The sequence below is a fragment of the Myotis nattereri genome, assembly GCF_964212035.1.
Source record: "Myotis nattereri genome assembly, chromosome: 9".
Classification (NCBI taxonomy): domain Eukaryota; kingdom Metazoa; phylum Chordata; class Mammalia; order Chiroptera; family Vespertilionidae; genus Myotis; species Myotis nattereri.
The window spans coordinates 73,861,304-73,885,849 of record NC_138084.1 but is presented as its reverse complement, the minus strand read 5'-3'; the positions used below and the strand labels follow the sequence as shown (position 1 = coordinate 73,885,849).

The 24,546-nt window shown below is 39.6% G+C and overlaps 2 protein-coding genes across 2 annotated transcripts in view; one reads left to right on the top strand and one right to left on the bottom strand.

Moving 5' to 3' along the window:
* PDGFD (platelet derived growth factor D) overlaps positions 1–24,546 on the bottom strand; it is a 221,849-nt gene that overhangs the window by 106,213 nt on the left and 91,090 nt on the right. The gene's annotated exons all lie outside the window — the stretch shown is intronic.
* Positions 9,535–10,737, top strand: DDI1 (DNA damage inducible 1 homolog 1; the record flags this gene model as incomplete). Its single annotated transcript, XM_081098109.1, has 1 exon — positions 9,535–10,737. The coding sequence occupies exon 1, from the start codon at positions 9,568–9,570 to the stop codon at positions 10,735–10,737; it is 1,170 nt and encodes a 389-aa protein (XP_080954235.1). The 5' UTR covers positions 9,535–9,567.

Sequence of the window (24,546 nt, the reverse complement as noted above, 5' to 3'; positions counted from 1 at the left end):
AGAAAGAGAAACATCAATGTGTCTCTCATATCAATTGGTTGCCTCCCACACTCAAGCCTGCAACCGAGGTACATGCCCTTGACCAGAATTGAACCTGGGACCCTTCAGTCCACAGGCTGACACTCTATCCATTGAGCCAAACCAGTTAGGGCAGCAATACTATTTTGATTTACTATGCAACACTTTTTCAGTTTTAATTATGGTGAATAGGTTTACTTTTCACTATGTTCTCTTTGCTCAACAATTCCATAACTACCTACTGAGCAGGGACCTTGTTGTCTACTTTCTTTAATCAACAAAAACACCTTGCAGACTCTTACAGTTAAAAATGACATGAGCCCTGGCCAGGTAACTCAATTGGCTAGAGCATCGTCTCAAGGTTGTGGGTTTGATCCCCGGTCAAGGAACATACAAGCAATAACAACTTCAATTAGGAGATGTAATTTGTGTTTGCTGGGATGAATATTTAGCAACTTTATCTGGTGGCTAGCCTCAGGTGTCCACCTTCCCTTTTATAGCCCTAAGTAAGATCAACAAGAAGCAACCAATGAACTCATAAATAAATGGAACAACAAATTGATGTTTCTCTCTCTGTCTCTCTCTAAAATCAATACATTTAAAACATGACATGAATAAATTGTTGACATAATGCACTATTAAGGGATTCCAGTTTTGAAGGATACTTCCTGATTTTGAAACAGATTTGATGATCAAGTTTTGCTATAGTTCTTGGCAACCCAGAATACAAGCTTGAAGGCAGTAGGAACAGTTCAAAAGTACAACAGCACCCAATTAAAATTAATAAGGGATTAAAATTAATCTACATATTTCCTTCAGAATTTATAATTTATTTCCTTTCTTCTTACTTCCCCAGGTTGTTAATTATTTTTTGCATTTATATGAGGAAAAAAATAATTTACTTCTATACAGTGCTTTTCCATTCATAAGAAAAAATTAAATTATCCATCACCACTAAAACCCTATGGAAAAGAGATTGCTGTCAACCCCATTTTAAGTAAAAGATAATGTGACTAAACAAAACTAATGCTTTGTCCAAGGACATTTAGATAATAAATAACAAATTCATGGAAGTAAAACCCTACTTTCATGACTTCAGAGATACAGCAGGCTTTCTATTTTACTGATCTTTATATAGTATCCAGTTCTTGTGTGTGTGTGTGTGTGTGTGTATGTGTGACTTTATCCAGAACTGAAGATATAGAATATTGTTGTTTTACATAAGGATAGAATAACATATCTTGATTAAATGTTTGATATTAGTTTTTGAAGATGTCTGTATTTGTTGACATTCTTTTTTTCAGCCACAGAGGCAGCTTGAATGAATAGTTTCAAGGAACAGAACACACAGTCTTCTTTGTAAGAAGTGATGTCATTCATTTAGAGTCTGTTTTATTAAAAGCACAGCATAATTTTTTTTTTCTCAAATTGAGGTATATTTCTATCTAGGATGTTCCTAAGTATTTTAGATGAAAAATTCAATACCATAAAGGATTGATCTTACTTATGGCTATAAAAGGGAAGTTGGACACCTGAGACTAACCACTAGATAAAGTTGCTAAATATTCATCCCAGGAAACAAAAATTACATCTCCTACTTGAAGTTGTTACTGTTTGTTTACATTTTTTCCCAAGTTGGCTTGCTGCAAATTCCAGAGCTGATGATCCTGTTTGCTTTAAACTTTTCTATAAAGAAATAGTCTGAGAGCTCAGTTTTAATATCAGAAACCATGACTGGAGTGGGGCTCCCCTTCTTCATGTCAATCCAATGCCAGTAGATTTTCATGTTGCATAAGCAGTAATTTACAAGTTACCCTTAGAACATTTGGTCTAATGCCTCTTAGTCACAGGCACAAAGAGCCCACCTCAACTCTATGTTCTAGTAAGAACACAAAACAAAATAAAACCAAGCCTTGGTTTAAAATTAAGTGTTTTAAGTTGTTTGTTTTAAAGAAAAATAAGGAAATACAAAAAGACTCAAAAACAGTTTTGTTAGCATTGCCCAAGTATTTCTGTTCCATTTCATTACAGTTTGTAAAGAAAAAGGATAAATGATACATCAGAAGGTGGGTCTCTGATTTTGAGAGGCATAGTGTATGTTTACCCTGAATAGTTCTTGTCCTCTGGAGGCCTCCAAAGAGGGACTACTTATGTTCTGTGAATAAGCGCACTGAAATAATTGACCAATATGTGAGTGCGTAGGGACAGAGGAGCAGTTAAGCACATTTTATGAGATGAGTAAAATAGAATAGATACAGTGTAATGGAAATAATAATGGAACAGTGACAGGCACAGGAGACAATAACACTCATGTCTCTCAGAACAGAGAGACAGCCCACTGAGACAATAACGCTCCCAAACCATTCCAATGATACAAAGGAAAATGCTCTGGGCCTAACGTCAATTTGATGGTCTATAAAAAATTCTCATTGCATCTAGGCTGCTAAATTTAATGTTTCTGAAAAAAGAAAGTAAAAGATGAATTGATTTCTCTCTTTCTTTTTTTAAATGAAGCTTTTGTTTATCAGGCTTTGTTTTTCATTTTCATGGCTGGAACACAATTACATTTTATAGACAGATGGGTTTTAGCCATGCTAATTACCATCATGATCAATTAACTCAGCTGCTGTTTAGAATGGGGAAAGCTATATAAACAACATTCTGGAAAATTTATCTTTTATAGGACAGTTGTAGAAACATCACCTATCATGCATATAATTCAGGAAATATCCAATTGACCACATTGTTGTGATAAAATGGGCTTTTTGTAAAAAAAATGAGATTGTTTTACTATATCTTTGCCCTGTCAGGAAACTGAAATGCATGCCTGTTGCAAAGACAGTTAACCCCAAGTGTCACCATAAGGAAAGTGACTTGCCATGTACCTCGCTTTGGGGGTGGCAGGGCCAGTGGCTGGAGGCATCGGCCCCTTCCTGTTTGGGTAGACTGCATACTACCACTCTGTACCCTACAGTTAGCAGTCTCATGTGTCAGAGGTGAATGTGTGGGTAATATGAAAACTAGTCACCTTCCTAATGTTCTGCTTTATACCATAGATATGTGTGCAGCTCCATCAGCACCTTCTTCAAAATTAAAATGAGATCCACAAATTTTACACATTTATATGAACAGCTCCACAAGGAGTTTCTGACATTCCTGATGCAGCCCCTCTTGCTTTCTATCTCCACAGGTTGGAGGGTACCATAGGCTAAGACGAACGGGCAGTGTAGGCCCAAGTCTTGAGGAATCTTCAGTAAGTCTAAGGCAGATGCAGGTGTACTGAGAAAAAGGCCCACACAGAGTTCAATCCAGGAGACTGACTCTCAACTCAACTAGTCAGGCTCTGTGCCAGAAAGAAACATGAGCATCCATTCTGCTGGCATCTGTGTGGGTGCCTGTGTGAATGTTGGGGTTGCAAAGATTACTTTTTACGAAGGCTACTCTACTATTCCTTCCCTACACCAATCCTACCACCCTACAGCATCCATTTGGTCATAGCACCTACAAGACAGAAATAAACAGTAAAATGCATGTTTGTGTGAGGAGAAGGGAGGTGAGGGAGTGGTATGATAGCTCAAGGAAAGGATTATTTCTCCAAACCCAGGTAAGTAAAATTTTACTATGGTTTGATCAAATCATTCTTCCAGGCACAACTCAATGAGCATTGTACATAGTCCTACCCACTCCCTGCACTCCCCCACCCAAACAAACAACCACTTTCTCTTCTACATAAGCACAGTATTTTATTCACATATCTACCGTGTAAATCAATTTCATATTAATTTCTATTATGTAAAATAATCCAAAAGGCATGAGCCTGATCTCTCCTAGTAGATAGCTTGTCCTTTGAAGGAGGAAAGTGACTCCTATTCATCCTTCTGCCCTTAAAGCTCCTAGTCCAGTGACTTGCTCGTAGAAAGTGGTCATGAAATATTTACTGTGAGGAATTATTAACATGTTTCTGAGCTCATAGCCAAAGAGCAGAAAAGTAACAATGTATATAATTCTGTAACTTTCCAAATATATATACTAGGACTTCTGGGCCATTAATAAAACCAAAGCAAGACACTTCCAGAGAATGGTGTTGCCCTCCACTGAATTCCCACCAGGAATGGCTATACTGGAAGGACAAACAGCATCAAAGCATGGAAACCACACACAAAAGTAGACCTAAATAGAAAATAAATACAAACTGGTTTCAGACCTTAGCAGCATCCTCCTGGCAGCAGAGAGAAAGGACTCATGAAAACCTAGGATCTGATTGCCGCGTTTTCATTGCCACTCTTACTCACTGGGTAGGACTACTGTTAATTTGCTAATCATTCAAGCATTTCTGGTTATACATCATGATGAATTCCCTCTGTTAGGAACTTCGGAGTTTCAAGGTTGGATAAGATAAGGTATTTAACATTAAAAATAACCAATGTTGCAAACATCTCCTGCAAATACTTTTAATGAAGTGAAGATATAATCTGTAAAATAAAAGTATAAAAAGATGCAATAAAGGTGCTGACTTTCAAAGCTCTAGTTTTATATTTTTAGTCCTAATGCACAGGATTGTTCTTGGAGATTACTGAAGTATGCTGCTTTAAAATGTTGGCAGCTTTCCTAAGCTGCATTGAAAATCTCAAGTGACGATTTAACTGTCTTAATAAGTCTTGATTATACTTTATTTTAAAAATAATACCTGTCGCTTAAGACAGAAATCCAAACACAGAGAGCTAATATACTTGCTTAACAGGTTTTAATTATTGTATATGCTGCATAAAGACATTTATGCAGCTACTCTATTTTTTTTAAGAAAGGCATTTATTTTGCTCTGTAAAGCAAGCAATGGTGCTTTAAACATCAAGTGATGGTACTTTAAATGTCAGTAGAACCATCAATTATCTGGATTTTTTGCTGTATTAAGTTTTTATAAAGAGAAAAATTATAAAAGGTATTATTGTGGATTTATTCCAAAAATAACTTTGGAGTTATTTACTTGGCCAGTATGAAATCAGTGTCATCTCTTCTATTTTCTGTGTATTTAGGCTATACAATGAGAATTGATTTTCTAAGTGATAGCCCCGAGAACTTGCAGGAGTTTCACTTATCAAAGAAAGATTCAATTATGTTGTTATATTGTAGTTATCAAGGAAGAAAGTCAGGGAACATATTTCACAAAAGGCTCCTCAAGAAAAGTTGCAATAACTTTCAGTTACCTAGATTAACAAATCTAGATAATTCTGACTGCCCATTTCTCAGTGGCCCATGCAATATGGATTTATAGTATAAGAACATTTTACTTTTAGCAGTATCTATATACCAGTATATTCCCAATGACCCTCCAATTGTTACATAATCAGAACAGGTTTTTAATTAAAATTTTGTTGAAGGAGAATTATATACAGGGTAGGGCAAAAGCAGATTTCTAGTTGTGAATACATGAAACAGAATTTATTCTTGTATTATTATTTATTAACTATTGTATTATTTTCCATGCAATCAACTATAAACCTACTTTTGCCGAACCCTGTATATAGTAGTAGAATCACCAATAGTGCTGAGTGAAATGAAAGATTCAAACAATATATAAATAGAAGTATTAAACATCCCAGGAGGCTGTGTTTACCTTTTCAGATTCCAGGCTGTTTTGCAATAGAGATTAAAAGCCTGGATGGGTGGCTGAGCTAGAGCATCCAAAGGATCTTTGCCAATCCTGACATTGTGTGGTCTATAGAGTGATGACAGTTAATGGGCCAAACCTTGAGGCACTTGGATTTCTTTGGTGTGTTCTCAATAAAGGGTAAATTGGTAAAAAAACACAAGTATAAAATGCCAACAAAATTAAATAATTACAACAAGATATACACACACAGACACATATATATGTGTGTGTATATATATATATATATATATATATATATATATATATCTACCTATAGATATAGATTAGATATAGATATAGATATATAGATATCTTAGCTTCTTTGGATGTGAACCCTGCATTTTTGCTTTTACTTAGCCAAAAAAAAAATTCTTTAAAAATAATTTCATCCAAAGGGAACCCTCATGTACTGTTGGTGGGAATTCAGATTGGTGCAACCACTGTGGAAAACAGCATGGTATTTAAAATGGAACAGCCTTATGACCCAGTGATTTTATTTCTGTGTATATATCCAAAGAAACCCAAAACACTAACACGAAAGAATAGATGAACCCGTATGCTCATTGCAGCATTATTTATAGTAGCCAAGCTATGGAAGCAACCCAAATGTCCACCAATAGACAAGTGGATGAAAAAGTGGTGGTACATATATGCAATGGAATATTGCTTGGCTATAAAAAAGAACAAAATGTACTATTTATGATAGCATGGTTTATGCTAAGTGAAATAAGTCAGTCAGGGAAAATCAAATACCATATGATTTCACCTTTTTATGGAATGTAAAGGACAATATAAATGAATGAACAAAATAGAAACAGATTCGTAGATGCAGAGAACAGACTGATGGTTGCCAGAGTAGAGGGGGTTAGGGGACTAGGTGAAAAAGGTAAAATGTTTGAGAACTACAGACTAGTATGTATAAACTAGTCATGGGGATGTAGAGTACAGCATGGGAATATAGGTAACAATACTGTAATGACTATATAATATGATGCCAGTTGGGAACTGGAAATATTGTGAGAAACACTTTGTAAAGTATATGATTGTGTAATCATGATGCTATACATCTGAATCTAATACAAAACAATATTAAATGTAAACTGTAATTGAAAACATTTTTAAAACATAAAAATAATGATTTCATCCACTTAAAAAAACCCACCTAGCATTATCTGCCTAATTTATTAAGATTTAAAAACAAACAAACTGTCCAATGCTGGTTGTTGGGGAAAAAAGGCCCGCGGAATGTAAGCCTCCCTGGCGTCTCATCTGTTCTGCAGCAGAGTAATTTGCACGTGGCCTGTCCCACATATAGGTTTTTCCAAACTCAGCAGAAACCATGGTTGACCTCTGATGAACTAATTAGGATGGTAAGAACTACAAGGAGAAATTTATTCACTTAATATTTTGGGGGTTAAAGGGCCATCCATTTCCATAGATAATGGAAAATGGATCTAAATAATTCATAACTTTCTATAGAGAAATTGCAATCCTAGATTTCCTCCCTAAAACTTTGTCAAGTGCTCCATCTCATGAAGGGCTGCCCTTCCAGTTAGAGACTCTCAGGCCTCCCCCCCTCAGCTTTTGTCTCTTCACCCTGGCCCACTCCCACCTGGGAACTTCCTGTCACCCCCGCAAGCCTGAGTCTCGAAGGAAGCCTTCCCTGACCAAGAATCCTCCCCACCTTCTTCATTTCTTCTCCAGCTATAATTGTTTTCTCCACGGTGTGCCAGCTTCTGCGGTAGTGTTTTTTACCACCCCCCCAATTTGTATGTGTGCTCGTGCACGTATCCTTTCAGACTGTGAATCCCGTTAAGAACAGCCTAATTCATGATGGATTGCTTTACTGTCATCATTACAACTTAGTTCTAATCACCAGTCTGCTAATCACTACCTGGGGGATTTATGTAACTAGGTTCATCTCATAGATGCTGGATGAGATGATATTAAGGGATATAAAGACGATACAATTCTGTGATTATTATAGAAGAAAAATAGCCTAAAATTAACATTACTCAAGTGTGCATTCCTAAAACTTAGCACATGCTTCATATACAGTGGGTATTCAGTCAACATTCCCAAAATAAATGAATAAGAATATGAAAATAGTATGATTGTTAGAGCAATGAGTGAGATATAGTTTTCATGAGAAGACAAACACATGACAAACAGGTTCCACAAAAATAAAATTACTTAAGCGGATGCAAAATCCTCCTCTAAGCCAGGGTGCAGGACTTCTGACAAAACTTGAAATCAGGGGGTTGGGAGACCAGGCAGAAGATACCATCTTTTGGTTCTGAAATAGATATACCTGGGAAGACTAAGCCCAGGAAGCCTGAGCTCTTTATGGCAAAATGCTTTGTGAAATATAGAGGAAAAAACAAACAAAAACAATAAAAACAACAACAAAAAATGACACACAAGGATTTTTACCCAGCCACCATTTGTCCCCGAGGACATCTGTACCCTTACTCTGCCAGCCTGTACTCTGGGGTGCGTAGGCGTTGGGGGCGCCGGGCCCTAGCATCAGGAGCTAGGCATCTCTGGCCTCCAGTATGGCATTCTGATGCACTTTACACAGAACTGATGTCAAATTGGGCTCCTCAAAGTTTCATCTCACTCATCCATCCCAGGAAATGAATGGCCTATTTCCAGCCAGTCTCCCACTCTGGAGACCCTCTCCGTTATCCACACACACTCTCCTTTCACACTCCCCACATCCAGTGGGCAAACACACCCGGCTCATCCTACTCAGGAAACACGTTTATTCCTCAGAGTGTCGGTGTTCGTCTTCCTTATATTTTCATGTTCTAGTAAGAGCTCCCTCTTTGGGCCTCTAGTTGTCCCCGCTGCCACCATGTCCTCTATACGTTGCAAAAATACTGGTCCTTAAATCAATTAAATAAAAAGTCACAAATACCTGCTTCTAATCTTTTCCATTTCTATTTCCTGTCTCTTTATTTTCTTTTTATTCCCTCCTTTTTTATATTTTTAAGGGGAGAATCTTGCTTATTGATAATATTTAAATTCCTTGGATTCATATGTGACCATGAATCGGTTTGAATAATTTTTTTCCAGCTTCATATAGTCTGCCATTCAAAATCATATATATATATATATATTTGGGGTTAAAGGGTCATCCATTCGCTTCTTAGTTAAATATTCTACTTTTCACAAGAATAGGCCTTGTCATGAATTTTTACTTTTGTTCATGCAATTCTTTTTGTCTGGAGCGACTCTCACCATTTTTCACATGGCAAATGTTCATCCTTCAATAGCCTTGAACATCTATCTCCTCTTTGGAGACACATCTCTATTCTGCTCATGAGTAAGCTGCATGTGTCTTTGTAAGGGTACTCCCCCCATTACGGTTCTCCATTTACCGTCAGTCCCTACCTAGAATGTGAGACTCTCCAGGGCAGACACGGAGCCTGACCCAGCTCTTCTACCAAGCACACAGCATGAGTCTTGCCATTAGGAAACTAGGACTCACTGTTCGGGGGCTACATAAAAGTATGAGGAATACAATTATCAGATGAACACAGTGATTCTTAGTATGTTGTTCAGGCAAAGTTGAAAAAGTCTTGGGTTAAACAGGCTTTGAAGGGCGAGCCTTGGAACCTAGTTGGCCTGAGTAACTTGGTTTCCATGTGAACAGACGTTCTTAGTTCCAAACAGCACAGGTTCAAATGAAGGTTGGAACACAGCGCCCACCTCCGGGTTCCATGGGGCCAGGCAGCCGGCACTGAGGCTGGCAGGCAGCCCCCGGCTGGTGAGTGGCTGGCCCTCCACGAAGGCACCGGGTCCCAGGAGCAGCTGAGCCAGCAAGGAGACCAGCTGCCGCCAGCCCGCCAGCGAACCGATGCCCCCTGCCCACATGGCCTTCCTGGGCGCATGCCATGCTGGTCACCGTGTACTGTGTGCGCAGGGACCTCTCCGAGGTGACCTTCTCCCTCCAGGTCAGCCCTGACTTTGACCTCCACAATTTCCGTGCCCTCTGCGCGCTGGAGTCCGGCATCCCCGCCGAGGAGACGCAGATCATCTACATGGAGCGGCTCCTCGCCGACGACCACTGCTCCCTGGGCTCCTACGGCCTCCGAGACGGCGACATGGTGGTTTTACTCCAGAAGGACAGCGTGGGGCCCCGGACTGGGAGACGGACATCAAGCTGGCCCGGGGTGGATTCCGCTGGGACAGCCATGCCCGGGACATCCAGCGCCCGGCAGCAGCAGCAGCTCCGAGGCCTGGCCTCTGGGGAGATGCCATCCACCCACGGCGTGGAGAGCCCCGCCCTGATCCGCAGCCTGCTGCTCTCCAACCCCCACGACCTGTCGCTGCTGAAGGAGCGCAACCCCCCGCTGGCGGAGGCCCTGCTCAGCGGAGACCTGGAGACCTTTGCTCAGGTCCTGACGGAGCAGCGCCAGGAGAGGGCCCGGCGGGAGCAGGAGAAGCTTCGCCTCTACTCCGCTGACCCGTTTGATCTGGAAGCTCAGGTCCGAATCGAAGAAGAAATCCGGCAGCGGAACATCGAGGAGAACATGAACATCGCCATGGAAGAGGCGCCCGAGAGCTTCGGGCAGGTGGCCATGCTCTACATCAACTGCAGGGTGAACGGCCACCCCATGAAGGCGTTCGTGGACTCGGGCGCGCAGATGACCATCATGAGCCAAGCCTGCGCCGAGCGGTGCAACATCATCCGGTTGGTGGACCGGCGGTGGGCGGGCATCGCCAAGGGGGTGGGCACGCAGAGGATCATCGGCCGCGTCCACCTCGCCCAGATCCAAATCGAGGGGGACTTCTTGCAATGCTCTTTCGCTATCCTCGAGGAGCAGCCCATGGACATGCTCCTGGGCCTGGATATGCTCAGGAGACATCAGTGCTCCATCGATCTGAAGAGAAACGTGCTGGTGATCGGCACCACGGGCACCCAGACCCCCTTTCTCCCTGAGGGAGAGTTACCCCCGTGTGCCAAGCTGGTGAGTGGTCATGGGCAAGACGAGTCTACAGACAAGGAAGTAGCGAATGCGATTAAACATTCGGTCAAGGGACCCGGACGAAAAAAGCATTGACACAGTTCAGAAATCAGCCAGCAACGGGAGGGAATCTCAGGTTCCCGGGAATTATGAGACATGGGCTCCTCGACAATGTGATCATTAAAAACATCAGAAACGACTAACCCTGGCCTTGGGTCAAGTTCTTAGACATGTGAAGTGGGATGGCCTGGTTTGGGCCCCGCTTGCACTTCCCTTATCACAGTTCATTGAACCTCATCCTGGGGAGGCTCAGGGGGCTCTAGCTGGTTTGCAAATAATCGATTAAGGAAAGGCAGCCCCTTCTTTTAGAGACACTGTCCTATCAGGGTAAGGGCAGCTTGTCCAAACCAGTGGCTATTTTGCAGAATCTGCTGAAAGAAGCCACCGCTGCAGACCCCCCAACAAGGCATCTGCACAAAAGTAGTTCAAAGCAGCACTAACATTATTTATAGTCAGAGAAAAATGTCTATTTTCACAGATTCTGTTTTCTTTGGGGAAGTTCTTAGAAAAGTGGGTCAGCTCTACTCCAGTTGATGAATACTTACAAATGCCTGCTCTGAACAGCATACGGACCCGTTTCCTCACATACTGCCTCTTCCCCTGGCTTCCTCTGCAGTCATGCTCCCTGCAATTCACCCCTCAAAGCTATTTCTGCCATATTTGAGAGAGTAGATTTTTCTCCTAGAATAGCCTAAAATACTTTTCTCTTTCCCCTGAAGTCAAAGAAATCCTGGTTATAAAACACAGGCAATCAATGAGATTTTTTAAAAAATTGTGGTGCTTCTTCAAGGCTAGTGGTTTCCTTGTGGTGGGGGTGAGAGACAGGGGCAGGCAGTGCTCCAGATCCCTTAAAACTAATTTTGACTAGAACGTTTAAAAAATATGCTTTATATATTAAGCTGCCACCTTAAGTCTTGTCTGCAAAAATGTTTTCTCTGTTAAAATAACATGTGAAAAGTTCTCAATGAGAAGTCTTTAAGGCTTCATTCAGGTCTATGACCCATCTGACAAAGCTGCCGTCCAACGATAGTGAGAAAGGGAAGATCCTAGATTTGAATACAACCCGTGGCTAATAGGTGTGAGAGAAACAGCTCAGCTGCCTGAGACCATCAGACTCAGAGACAATGTTTCAGGATAAGACTCCATCAAGACTGGTATTAGAAAGAGTAGCAGATTCAAAGTCAAGAAAGATGTTATGATTCCAGCTATTTAGGCAAATCAGATCACATGTTATATAACTCAGATTTCTCATCTATAAACTGTTTGAGGGGAGAGCCATTTTCAAGCACAAAGATCCTATATAATAAAAGGCTAATATGCAAATAGACCCTATGGCAGAGTGATCGATTGCTATGATGCACACTGACCACTAGGGGGCAGACTCTCAACACAGGAGCTGCCCCCTGGTGGTCAGTGTGCTCCCACAGCGGGAGCACGGCTCAGCCAGAAGCCCTGAGCCAGGCTCATGGCTTGTAAGCGCAGCAGTGGTGGCAGAAGCCTCTCCTGCCTCCAAGGCAGTTGGGCATCCCCCAAGGGCTCCCGGACTGTGAGAGGGCGCAGGCCGGACTGAGGGACCACCCCGCCCCCCCCCCCGGCCCCAGTGCACAACTGGGCCTCTAGTTATATTACCAACCACGGTACCTTTTAAACTTTCTATTGTCTCAAAAAGATTGACAACCACTCAAAATATTCTCAAAGGCTACAGGAAACAAAACAACTTCCCCTATAATCCTCATATTCCTTCATATCCTTTTCTTGATCTGCTTCTTGATGAGATTAATCACCTTCTTCTGGAAGAGTCACTTTTTCCCATGAGGCTACTGTCAGTTCGTCTCCCAGGTTTCTTCTTCCTTAGAGCTTTCCCTATGCTTATATCTCCAACCCTGTCTACATTTGCATCAAGGCTCACACCCAAAAGAACTACTGAAAATGACCAACAGAGACTTTGTTCTACTTTTGTTTCTAATTAAGTACTCAGGACAAGTATAATTAAAATGAAGAAAGAAATTCAGAGTGTGGTCAGGAATAAACAATTAAATGCTTGTGAAATATAACTGGAACTGATTTGATAAATGTATGGATTCCTTTACAAATACAAATATGCAAACCCCTTTCATATCCTACTGGACTCAGCATGCTGTAATGTACTTCACATATGTTAGTACTTATTAATCCTCAGAATATATGTTCAAAATAGTTATTATTAGCCTCATTTTACAGAGGATATTCAAGGCTCAGAATTATTATGAAATACTGAAATATCCACTAGCATAGTGTTTTTATTTTTTTTTACTTTTTCCAACAACAATCCACATTTTAGATTGTGACCCAGTTCCACAACACATACACACACATACATACATACACACGCATACATACATACACACATATACAAATGCACACACACATCGGTCTATTTCTGAAACAGAAATAAGATGAAATAATATGTAATTTTTTATCCTTTTCTGGTATATTTCTTTGAATACTTTATTATACTTTACTACCTGTCTAAAATATGTTAGACATGTCCCACTTGTATCCCACCAAGGTATCCTGACCCTCAGTTGAAAAAAACCAACTCACCTACCAGGTTGCTCAGTTGAAGTCTTTCTGATTTCAAATGCCAAGATCTTTTCACTCTGTAACCTTCTTTAGCAGACACGTTTGGAATCCGGAGATTGGTGCAAAATTGTTACAAAATTTTATTTTATGGAAACTACCAAGACACTACCAGTAAAAGCGACAATGAGTAGCAGTAATCAGAATACACTCAACAATTACTTACTGAACACCCAGAAGCATTGAGCCAAGTTTTTATACACATAGAAATGAGTAAGTTCCAATTCTACACCTCAAGGTGATTGCAACCTGGTAGGAGTAGGGAGAAAATTTGTAAACAATTAAGAACAAAAAGAGTGAACATGAAATTAGTAATATGTGCAAATGATGCTGGAAAAAACAAAGAAACATACTCTCCTCTTACAGTTCAGGTCGCTGAAATATAATCTCTAAGTATCCACTTTTGGAAATTAACTACCTAGAAAATAATGAACAAGCCTTCATTCCCTTTCTTCCCATTAGAAATCAGGATAAAGCAAACCACATGATGAAATAGGCCTAATCTGTTTAAAATCATTAGCCATTTAAAAGATCCATTAAACACTTGATTCAACCTAGTACCCACCTTACCTAAAAGTCACTATTGTTGATAGCATGGATTTCAAAACTACAGTAATGCCTTCTTCTACAGTTAAATGTGACTGATATCGTTTGATTAGTAGAGCATCTGATCTGAACACCTTTCTTAAAATCTGGGTCATACAGTTTATCTTGTTTCTATGGGATAAATCCACATTCCCCAAAAGAAAAAGACCAACGAATGTCTGCAAGAAGTCATCTTCACTGCAGGTACATCATGTTGCCTCTGAAAGAGAACACTGCACTTCCCTCAGAGGGCCATTCACTGACAGCCAACATTCCACAGAGAATACCTGAGTGAATAGCTAGGGAGTACTCTGGGATTCACACCAGGAAACCACTGGTGAGGACATTAATTGATGCTGACATTCTTTGAGGAAAACCAAAGAGGAACAACAATGGTAAAGAGAAATAGAGGAGAAAGCGGGGAGGGGGGGGGGGAAGCCCAGAAATCTGGTTTTTTAACTAATCATCTCTTGGTTTAGGTGCTGTTTTATAAAGCGGGTGGGGACTGGGCTGAGATTAAGGATTAACTACCATTCCACAATATTTTTTCATCATGGCAAGTTATCAAAAAATAAAAATATTTTCACATTAGAGCCTAAGTCAAACTTGCTTTTGAACTTTTGTTTTTTTGGGTTCACCTGCTAGAATCTCAGAATTTCTAAGGGTCACTTGTTAGAAATTTGAGGTTTGCAGTCCCGCTGTGAATTCTGCGTGGAGATGGGCACACCTTGGGGCAGCTTTGTGTCCTATTACTACACTATATATGTTCTGATGATTATATATCTCTCTCTCTTTGAGAAATGTAAAAGTCAGGATTTCTATATTTCTAAGCAGTAAGGCTTACTTTAAGAACATCATTTGAAGGATAACAAGATAATTTTCTCCTGTGGTAAAGTTCAGAGGAGGCAACATGGGCCTGTTCCAGGTGATGATGAAGTGTACATTTTCCTTCTGTTAATTTAAATATTGACGTTGTTGAAAATAAAATAGATGATTAACATCATAAGAAGATACCATCACCTCTATCAAATTTTCACCCTATGGCATCAATCACCATTCTATAAATCTTACCCTATCAGCACTTTACTAAAAGGACCCCTTGAGATGAAAAGAAAAATTAATTTAAAATTATATTAATTAATATATGCTCCCTTTCAAATTCATGTCATATCTAGGGATTCAATTCCTCTATCTGTTAACAAACACACACACACACACACACACACACACACACACACACCCAAACCTGTGTTTTGCATTCATCCATCTCAATAACATTCAATATATTTTTCCTAGAGCCTTGTAATTGCACTATGCCATCCAGAGAGATGAGGGAATATAAGTTATAGTGTTTGCCTTTAAAAAATGCAAAAGTCAAGTTAGAAAAAATTACAAAATAAATAATTCAGAAATAATATTTACTTCATGAAATACTACAGAATATGAGTTCAGGGTTTGAATGAACTGCTTCCCATTTGAGATGTACTACACTACAGTACTACACTGCAGGATACATGGACAAAATTTCATTGAGCACCTACAGTATGTCAGGCACTGTTCCAGGGGCTGAATTTCTTCAATGCAGCAACATCTTTTTTGGTGCTCAACTGGCACTTTGAGCTGCAGCCAGGTACAGGAGACTCTGTCACCTTCTCAAAGATGAGGTCACTTTGAGATGACTTAGCTAACCAAATAAGAATTAGCGTATGGCATATTCTCAAGCTAAACTTCAGGGTAAAGTTGTGGTCTGTTTCTGCCTTGACCCACAGTGGCACTGTGCTCACCTTGTTTCTATCATGGGCTTAACCTTGGAGCATGACTCAGCAGTTGTAGAAAAATACTTCCCCCACAAAGTTAATGGAAAGGATTTGAGGCCTGTACTATGGATAAACAACCAGAAATACAGGGCAGAATGAATTAACTACAGGTGATGAATCAATTTGATGGGACCTTCGTCATATACTTGAACTGCAGGAGATAAAAGAACGAGGGTTCTCTTGAACAATGAAATACCAATCAGATAGCAATGATGAAAATGTTTGGGCATCTGGAAAACCTAGAAAGGGGCCCAAAATTACTAACAAAAATATAATAAGTGATGAGATTTTCTGGAAAGATCATAATCTTGTTCATAATATCTTTCTTTCTTTCTTACTATTTTATTGGAGGCCAACAGAACCTGCTTAATAAATAAGATTATGTGAATGAATAATGGACAAAGTTCCACATTAACAAGTTGATGCAATGAAAGTGTGACTTTTTATTTAACTTATTTTTATGTAAAAATATGTGAGGTAAGATTACCTTTGTCTAATTAGGATAAATATGTTTCGGATTAACAACATGACTGATATTTACATGTATAGATTTAAATGTAAGTGATCCAAGAAATAAACTCTTCCTGTACTTTTAAGTTGTTCACTCTCCCACTGTTAGGGCCGTTTAAATGGTCCTAGCAGTGGCCGAATTATCCCAGTTTGTCTGGGACTGACCTGGTTTCAAAACTGATGTCCCAGTGTCCTGGCAGCTTCTCCATCAGTTCCAGGAAACCCAGAACATCTGGCCGCCCTGTAAGTGTTAGAAGTGGGTTTTTAATTGAAGGCCCCTGGGTGTGCTGTGGGCACCTCCAAGCAAGCTGTAACTAGGCCTACATGATCAATGATCCATGTTATCTGTATATGTCCAATGTTAAAGGTAGAATGTCCTAATCTGTTTTGTGTAGGAGAAAAAGCCTCATCTAAACTCATTCATCAAATGTTTCTGGGCTGGAAAGTTAATCATTTAAAAAATTATAAGAAAGCCACGCCATAAATGTTCAAAGTGGATTTTTAATGTAAAGCACACAGATATGCTGTGAGTACCCACATAAAAGAAATGCTAAAATAATTTAATGAAAGAACAGTATAATTTCAGGATAACTGAATTTGATGAAACTTTAATTTTCAAGACTCCTTGGAAGTGGTATATATATCTCTATGCAATTAAAAGATGGCATAGAAATTGACAGTAGAAAATGGGGCCACAGGGTACTAAAAAGAATTATTTCTATTATCTATGAGCTTGGATTATCCTGAAAAAGCACGAATAAAACAAATTTATACCAGTTTTTACACTTATAGTGATAGACTTAATTTACAGCTCCAAGTAAATGTCAGGTTTTGAGTTTTTAAGGGAATATTGGAACAAAACAAAGCAGAAATTTCAGAAAGAAACACATGTAAATAATGATGCTACTTTCACATTTATTTCATGTTGCCTTGGAGCAATCAGAAGGTCAAGATGCAATGAAATGAATGTGAGGCAGGACCAAGCAAGGGGCGCGTTTTTGGATAGTTGTGGTGATGGGCTGCAAATGATGCCCTGAAGAAGCAGCTCTGATGAAGAGATAGCTGGGGGGGGGGGGGGAGAGCGGTGGGGGAAACATGGAGAGCCCAGGAATCCGGTAGAAAGCCTTATAGCGTCAGGGGGCTGGGAGATAAAAGAGGGGTCTATAGCCAGACTATGATGGAAGCAGAGGCCCGAGAAGGTTCTAAGGGGAAGTGGGCCAGTCACTAATGTCCAGTGTGCCAAATATTTTGATGGAAAGCAAAATGGCAAGGTGAGACCTTTGCCTTTGCCACTAGAAGGACAGTAAAACCTGGGACAAGGAGTTAACGTTCATAGACTTGAGGAAGGGTAGGACAGAGAAGTTTGTGAAATCAGTGGACTATCAGAAACATATGCAAGGCAACTTTGGTTACCAGTTAAGCCAATTTGTCGATTCACTGTTTAATAACTTCACTTGTAGCCTATCTCATTAAGAATGTATAATTAAATGATATTAATAAAACTTCTACATAAATATACTGGAGCCAATGGTGTAAGTTTCATTCTATCAGAAATAACTGCATAAAGTTAAAGCAACAGATGGGCAGTTCAAGTAAAACAGAAACAAAGATATTCTCTGTTCAAACACTTCCAACTGTCATCACTTGGTCTCCAAAACAGGAACTGACAGGAAACAATCTCATTGATATGCTGTAAGGAATAGGAGTTCATGTCCCATATGGCAAGGTTGCCACTGTTAGAGCTTCATTATATAATGACTCTTAAGTCTGGTCTGAAAGTGTCTTCATTAATACGAGAAATGGAAAGTGTGCTTGCTCTAATTAAGTGTTCAATAATTAAGGAATTGGTGCAAGTTTTATGAAAAATGCAAAAACCTTTCCATGCTATCCAACTGTTCTCAGTGATTCAGGTTAAATTGCCTTTTACTTCAAGTAATTTAGCAAAAATTCAAAGAACAATGAGACTATACTTTTAAATGAGGGCATATGCTGGGGGGTGGGAGCTGCTGGGGAGAGGTCAGTGTGGGGGCTGGGGGGGGGGAAGGAGACTTATGCAATACTTTAAACAATAAAGAATTAAAAAAACATTCCAAACATATTTCAGGTTGTAGCTAAGAGTTATAGAAGCACATGTGGAAGTTGTAAATTTGCATTTGCACTGTAACTTTCTATACTTTTGTGAAGGACTAAAAACTTGGCAGCCAACTAAAGGGGTGAGTTTATGTCCTACAGAAAGTTCAGAGAATGGGTTAGCGATTCAGGATTTTTCACTTGAGATGCTATAAAGAATGGTGAAGCTGACTGATCAGATTAAATGAATTATGTTCATTTATAGTTGCCCAAAATGATCTAGCACATTGCTAAGGTAAATCTGCCATACATTTTATACTAAGAAGCTGACTTATCTCAGTCTACCCAGATACAAATAAATACAAAATATTAACAACAAAAAAAACAAACCTAGAGATTTCTGGATACCATATGTAATATCTCATTAATAAAAGTCTATATTTCTTTCATAGGAACATTTTCTGTATCATGTTTGGCTATATTTTAATAACTTGATACCCGAAAAAAATACAGGCATTCACAAGCTCTATTTCTAAGGGAAAGTGTCCTCAGCTTGAGGGTAACATACTGACCCAGAGGAAAGTGGCCAATTGAGCAGAAATAAATATACAACTCTAAACAGAAAATGTTAAGGGACACATTTCTCAGAAACATTAAAAAACTTTAGGGGTAAAGCTAAACATTAGAACCTCAATTCTAATTGTCATTCTTTCATTTTTATGCTATATTTTTTCATTGAATGAACAAAGGCATATCTTTAACTTACCGCTGCTCTGTCTCCTAGTTCACCCTAAATATTTTATACCTTTTTGTGCTCTTCATGGATCCCATAAGTCGAAGGGTCTTAGCAAAATCCTACTGATGGGTAGGCAGATATGAGTGTCTTATTTTACAGGTATTCTAAGTCAAACTTTTATACTGATAAAAGTCATTTTCAAAGCTAATGTTTTCAAGCCACAAATATATAATTTGAGAGTCTGCTGAGACATCAGTCCAATTAGTAGCAAATTATTCATTCAGTAACTACCTATTGAGAGCCAGGGATGCACCAGGCACTGTTATGGCTTTAGTAGTTAGAAAAATAGTGGTACACAATAACGTCAAGGCAGTTGTTCTCTTGAAGTATATTTTAGAGTGGAAGTTTCAAACACTGGTAAAACACCTAATCACTTACATAGCACTTACTAAGAGAGTCATTTATTCTAAGCCTATTATACATTTTAACTCATTTTATCTCTGTAACAATCCATCAGGATTAAAAAATTCCCCCATTTTAAAGGTTAGGACACAGGAACAGAGAGATTAAGTGAGTAGTTCAAGGTGGTAAATCTGAGCTAGTAAGTGCTTGCATCCAGCAATTTGGGATCCAGACTTTATGTGTTTAATCATTTTACCACATTACCTCTCAATAACAGCAAATGAATACCCATATATCAAATAGCGACACATCTATGAATAAAGGCTGTAAGGGAATAGAAAATGATGGAGGAAGAGAGGGTACTTCTTTAAATACTCAGGGAAGGTCTCTCAGAGGAGGTGATATTTGAGGAGAAACCTGGATGGTGAGTGAGAGAAATCCTTGAGAAGATGTGGGGAAAGAGCATTTCAGAAGGCACACCCTATGCAAACCCTGAGGAGAAACAAACTAAAAGTGTCGAGGAACAGGAAGAAGGCCAGTGGTTAGGGTGGGAAGAAGGAGTAATATAGAAGGAGTTAGATTATGCAAGGCCTTGTAGTTCTAAAGAGAGGGTTTATATTTTATTCTAAGAGTTATGAGAAATCATTTGAAGGGTTTTAAAGAAGGGAGAGATGTTAGATTTATTTTTTAAAGTTTTCTCTGGTTGCTTTGTTAAAAATAGAAGAGCTGAGGGCTGGGACCTTACTAGGTGTAGTATTTACAGGTTGAACAGGGCAGAGGGAGCCAGCAAAGGAGCCCTAGAAAGAAAAGCCAGAGAGAGAGAGAGGATGGAAATAGAAAGAAAAACAAAAACATTTCCAAGAAGCCAAATGAAGAAAATGTTTCCTGGAGAACAGTGTGGTCAGTGTCCAGTACTACTGGGAGGGCTAGGAAGGAAGCCGAGAAGCCAGGGCTGGATTTGCAAGGTGGAGGTCGTTGGTAAGAGTGGCCTTGTGGGTGGGGTGGGGAATATGAGCTTTGTCTGAGGAGGTTGAGGAGTTGATTAGAGTGAAAGAGGTGGAGAAAGCAGGTACTAACAGCTCTCTCAGGAAATAATGCTTTCAGGAAAGTGGAAAAACACCTTAGTAGATGAAGGAAGGGGCCATGAGAGCATTTCTTTTACTCTGAAGGCAGATGAGGACGAACCAGGGTGAGAACAAGAGAGAACAGAGAGAACTGAAGTAGCACAGATTTGCAGACGAGGGAGGTAGGGGCCTTAGGAGCAGGAGGAGTTCATTGCTTGCAGCAGGAAGGTAGGCAGAGCATATGGGTGTAAACACAGGCAGGCTGGCATAGCTGATGGTGGGAAGGTGTGTTAGTTTTCCTCCATCTTCTGTTTTCACAGTGAAATAAGATGCAAAAACACCAGCTTTGAGTGAGATGAGGACAGGGAGTGTTGAAGGATTGAGGAGTAAGGAGAAGGTATGAAACTGGCACCGTAGACCATAAGAGAGTAAATAATGTAGAAAAATTAATTGAATTATTTCAGACCAGTATTGAGAGTCCACTAAGATTCAAGTTTAAATGTTTTACATGAAACTAGCTATGGTAGAAAGTAGACAAGGGAAGTGGACATTTTGATTCTAGAACCAATCTTGCCACTTGCTGAACTGGTGCCTTCAGGCACACCTCCCTGGGCCTCAGCTTGCTCATCACGTAAAGTGAGAAGGTGTGGATCTGCACTGCGTGGAGGCACCCACAAATGTGCGGGGTGCTTTGGGTTCTCCTGGAGACCACTGGCATTTAGAACTACAGGTGTGGGGTGCTCTGCACCCTTCGGTGTATGGAATAATCCCTCCAGCAGTGCCCACCCCTGGGGGGAAACACTGGACAGAGGATCACAACAGGCGCCCTCATAGTCAGGACTCTAATTGGCCCTTTAGTGTTGCCGTCTGGGGAAGCTAGCTTATACTGAGGGATTAAGTGCACCTTCATTTAATCCCAGAGCTATCAATCCTTACCCTCATCCCTAGACTGGAAATAGGCGGCTAGCCAGGCAAAATGAACACAGGTAGAGTGAAACAGTCCACAGATTACAGCCAGGAAAAGAAAGAGCCAGAAATGAAAAATCAGCCCTCCATTATTATGGAAGCCGTTGTTATTAACTCTCATAATAATTAAATAGGAATGCTGCCCCAATAGCGCCTGATCGTAGCAAAGAAAGTTTGGTACTCGGGCATTGCCAGGAGAGCACTGGAAAACATCGCACTACCATACAATGACAAAATTAATTTTAATTGTATTGACCATGAGGACCCCAACATGAACTGAGAATTACTTGACAAAGACAGGGCAGTTATTAAAGGCAGTATATCAAATTCTACTCGAATAATCAGCGGGGCACTGCTGGCATTGCTCTTAACGACCTTTCTACTTGACACCTTCATTAATGGCGTGTAAGAGGAAAACCCCATGTGAATGGATTTTCAAAAATGATTCTACTGTGGGAGGCATTCCATGTGCAAACTCCCAACATCACAGTAATAACTTAAGTAGAAAAAAAATACAGAGTTCCTGGGAAGATTTAAAATTCAAGGCAGGGAATTACACAGACAGATGGGAACATTTGTAGGTAAAAATCCTAAGTAGTAGAATGATGACTCCTTAAAAAAAAATCAGTAATTACACCATTCTCAAGTAGTTTCATTACGGGCATTTATTAAATAAAAATGCCCACAGATATTACTATATAGTACAGTTTCATCTAGAGAATATAATTAAATATGATAAAAACACAAATAACCAATGTACTTTTTCTTTTACATTTCAAAAAAATTAAACATTTTGGTCGTTTTTTTTAGTTGAAACTCAACTTATTCAATGTTTAGTGGAAAAATTCACTGGAATTAATACCGTCACAACCTGATGCAACCACCTGATCTATCTAGTTTCAAATATTTTCATCACTCCCAGAGGGAGCCTGGACCCAGCAAGCAGCTGCTTAGCCTTCCCATTCCTCCTAGCCTCTGGCAACCGTCAATCTGTTTTTGTCTCCATGGACTGTTTTGTGTCTGGATATTTAATTTAAATACACTTCTGTAATATGTGACCTTTTGTGTCTGGTTTCATCCAGTTAGCCTCATGTTTCTGAGGCCCAGGCTCATCCCCTTGAACCATATATCAGTGCCTCCTTCCTTTTTATTTCTGAATAAAAAGCTGATAGCTGAAGCCTATGTGCTTTTGAATCACAATGTTAATTCCAAAGCATGGCATGCACCTACCTCCCAGTTCTGAATGACAATAGTAGGATAACCCAGTAGAAATTCAGCAAAACCTAGCCCAGGGGTGGGCAACCCCTGGCACGTGTGCCAAACATGGCACGCCAGTAACTTTTGCTGGCACGCAAAACCCTCTCTTATAATCTTCCATTTACAATTTTTTTTCTTAATATCAACTTTTTTATTTTTCAGATAAATTCAGTGTAGGTGCATCTTAGATAAATAAATAATTTTACATAACAAGTTATCTTAAAGACCATAGACATGGATTGACGAGAGAGGGGAAGACCAATTTCTATGCCTCTGCCTTAACTCTCCCTGCCTTCCTAAATGTATTTTTCATCATCATATACTGTGTTTTTGTCGCTCGAATGAATTTTATTATTTCTTCAAGGTTCTTCACACACATACACCTTAAGAGATATCAAGCAGGCGTAACATGTTCTGAAAAAATTAGGGTTGGCACGCAGAAGAATTTTGAGTCAGAGATTTTGCTGGTTTTGGCACGCACTCACAAAAAGGTTGCCCACCCCTGACCTAGCCTATCCTGATTAATACAACTCTTAAGAAAAGTAAAAAAAAAAAAATGGTTTATTCTAATTCACTTTAGCAGCAGGAATCATTCACAAAATGGAAAATGTTACTGTTAAAAAGTCCTTTCTTTACTTCTTAAGACATTTAGATCTTTACCAATGTGATATAATAAACAGGCATTAATTATTGATGAGCTGGAAGCTTTGGAACTCCTTACCTACGATGTAGACAGTGCTCAGAAAATGCCTATTTGAGTGAGCTGCAATAGGAATAAAAAATATGTGTGTTTTTTGTTTTTTTTCAGTTTGTTTATTTATCCTTTTCTGTCCAACTAGGCTGCTAATGCAATATGCTTGACAAGAGCAGCGGGAGCTGTTTCTGTTTCCAGTGTAAATTACATTGATTCTCAAAGTTATCATGAACCTGCTTCTAAACCGGTGGCCAGATCACACTGGGGCTGGTGGGATAGGCTGGTTTTCTACGAGATATCCCGAGTAGGCTGTAGGAAAAGTCAGTGAAGCTCTTTAATCTACCTCCCCATCCTCCGGGATCTTTATTCTAATTACATCTTGAACGGAATTTTTATGTTTTTATTTACTCTCAGAGACACAATGAAATAATTTATAAGATAGAATATTGGTCTTCATTATGATCTGTCATGCTATGATTTTAAGTCACGCTTTTCCTATTATTTGGTTTATATTCTTATGATTTAATTGAACAAATACTTCCTTATTATGAAACTGAAATGATGAACTCCTTTTAAAACCCCAGTCCATTGAACTGAAGCAGAATAGCAATCTAACTTGATTTTGTAATGATACCTTTGAGGAAAAGAATAGGCTCTTCATATAGTGCAGGAATTTTCGGAAAGAATACTAAGAAGCCAAGAGACCATTTACAATGTATAAATTTTTCTCCAAGGACACATTGTTTGTTCTTTCATGCATTATCGATAGTTGGACAAAAAACAAACAGACACAAAAACAACTATGCAAATTAACTGAAATTTAACTCTTTGCTTGTGCCTGTTTTTGTTATAAATGTGTATATTAAAAATTTCGCTCATTTTATTTATTTTTTAAATATATTTTTATTGGTTTCAGAGAGGAAGGGAGAGGGAGAGAGAGATAGACACATCAATGATGAGAGAGAATCATTGATTGGCTGCCTCCTGCACGCCCCCCACTGGGGATTGAGCCCACAACCTGGGCATATGCCCTGACCGAGAATCGAACCAGTGACCTCTTGGTCCCTGGGTCAACGCTCAACTGCTGAGCTACACCCGGCTGGGCTGTGATCATTTTATATACTC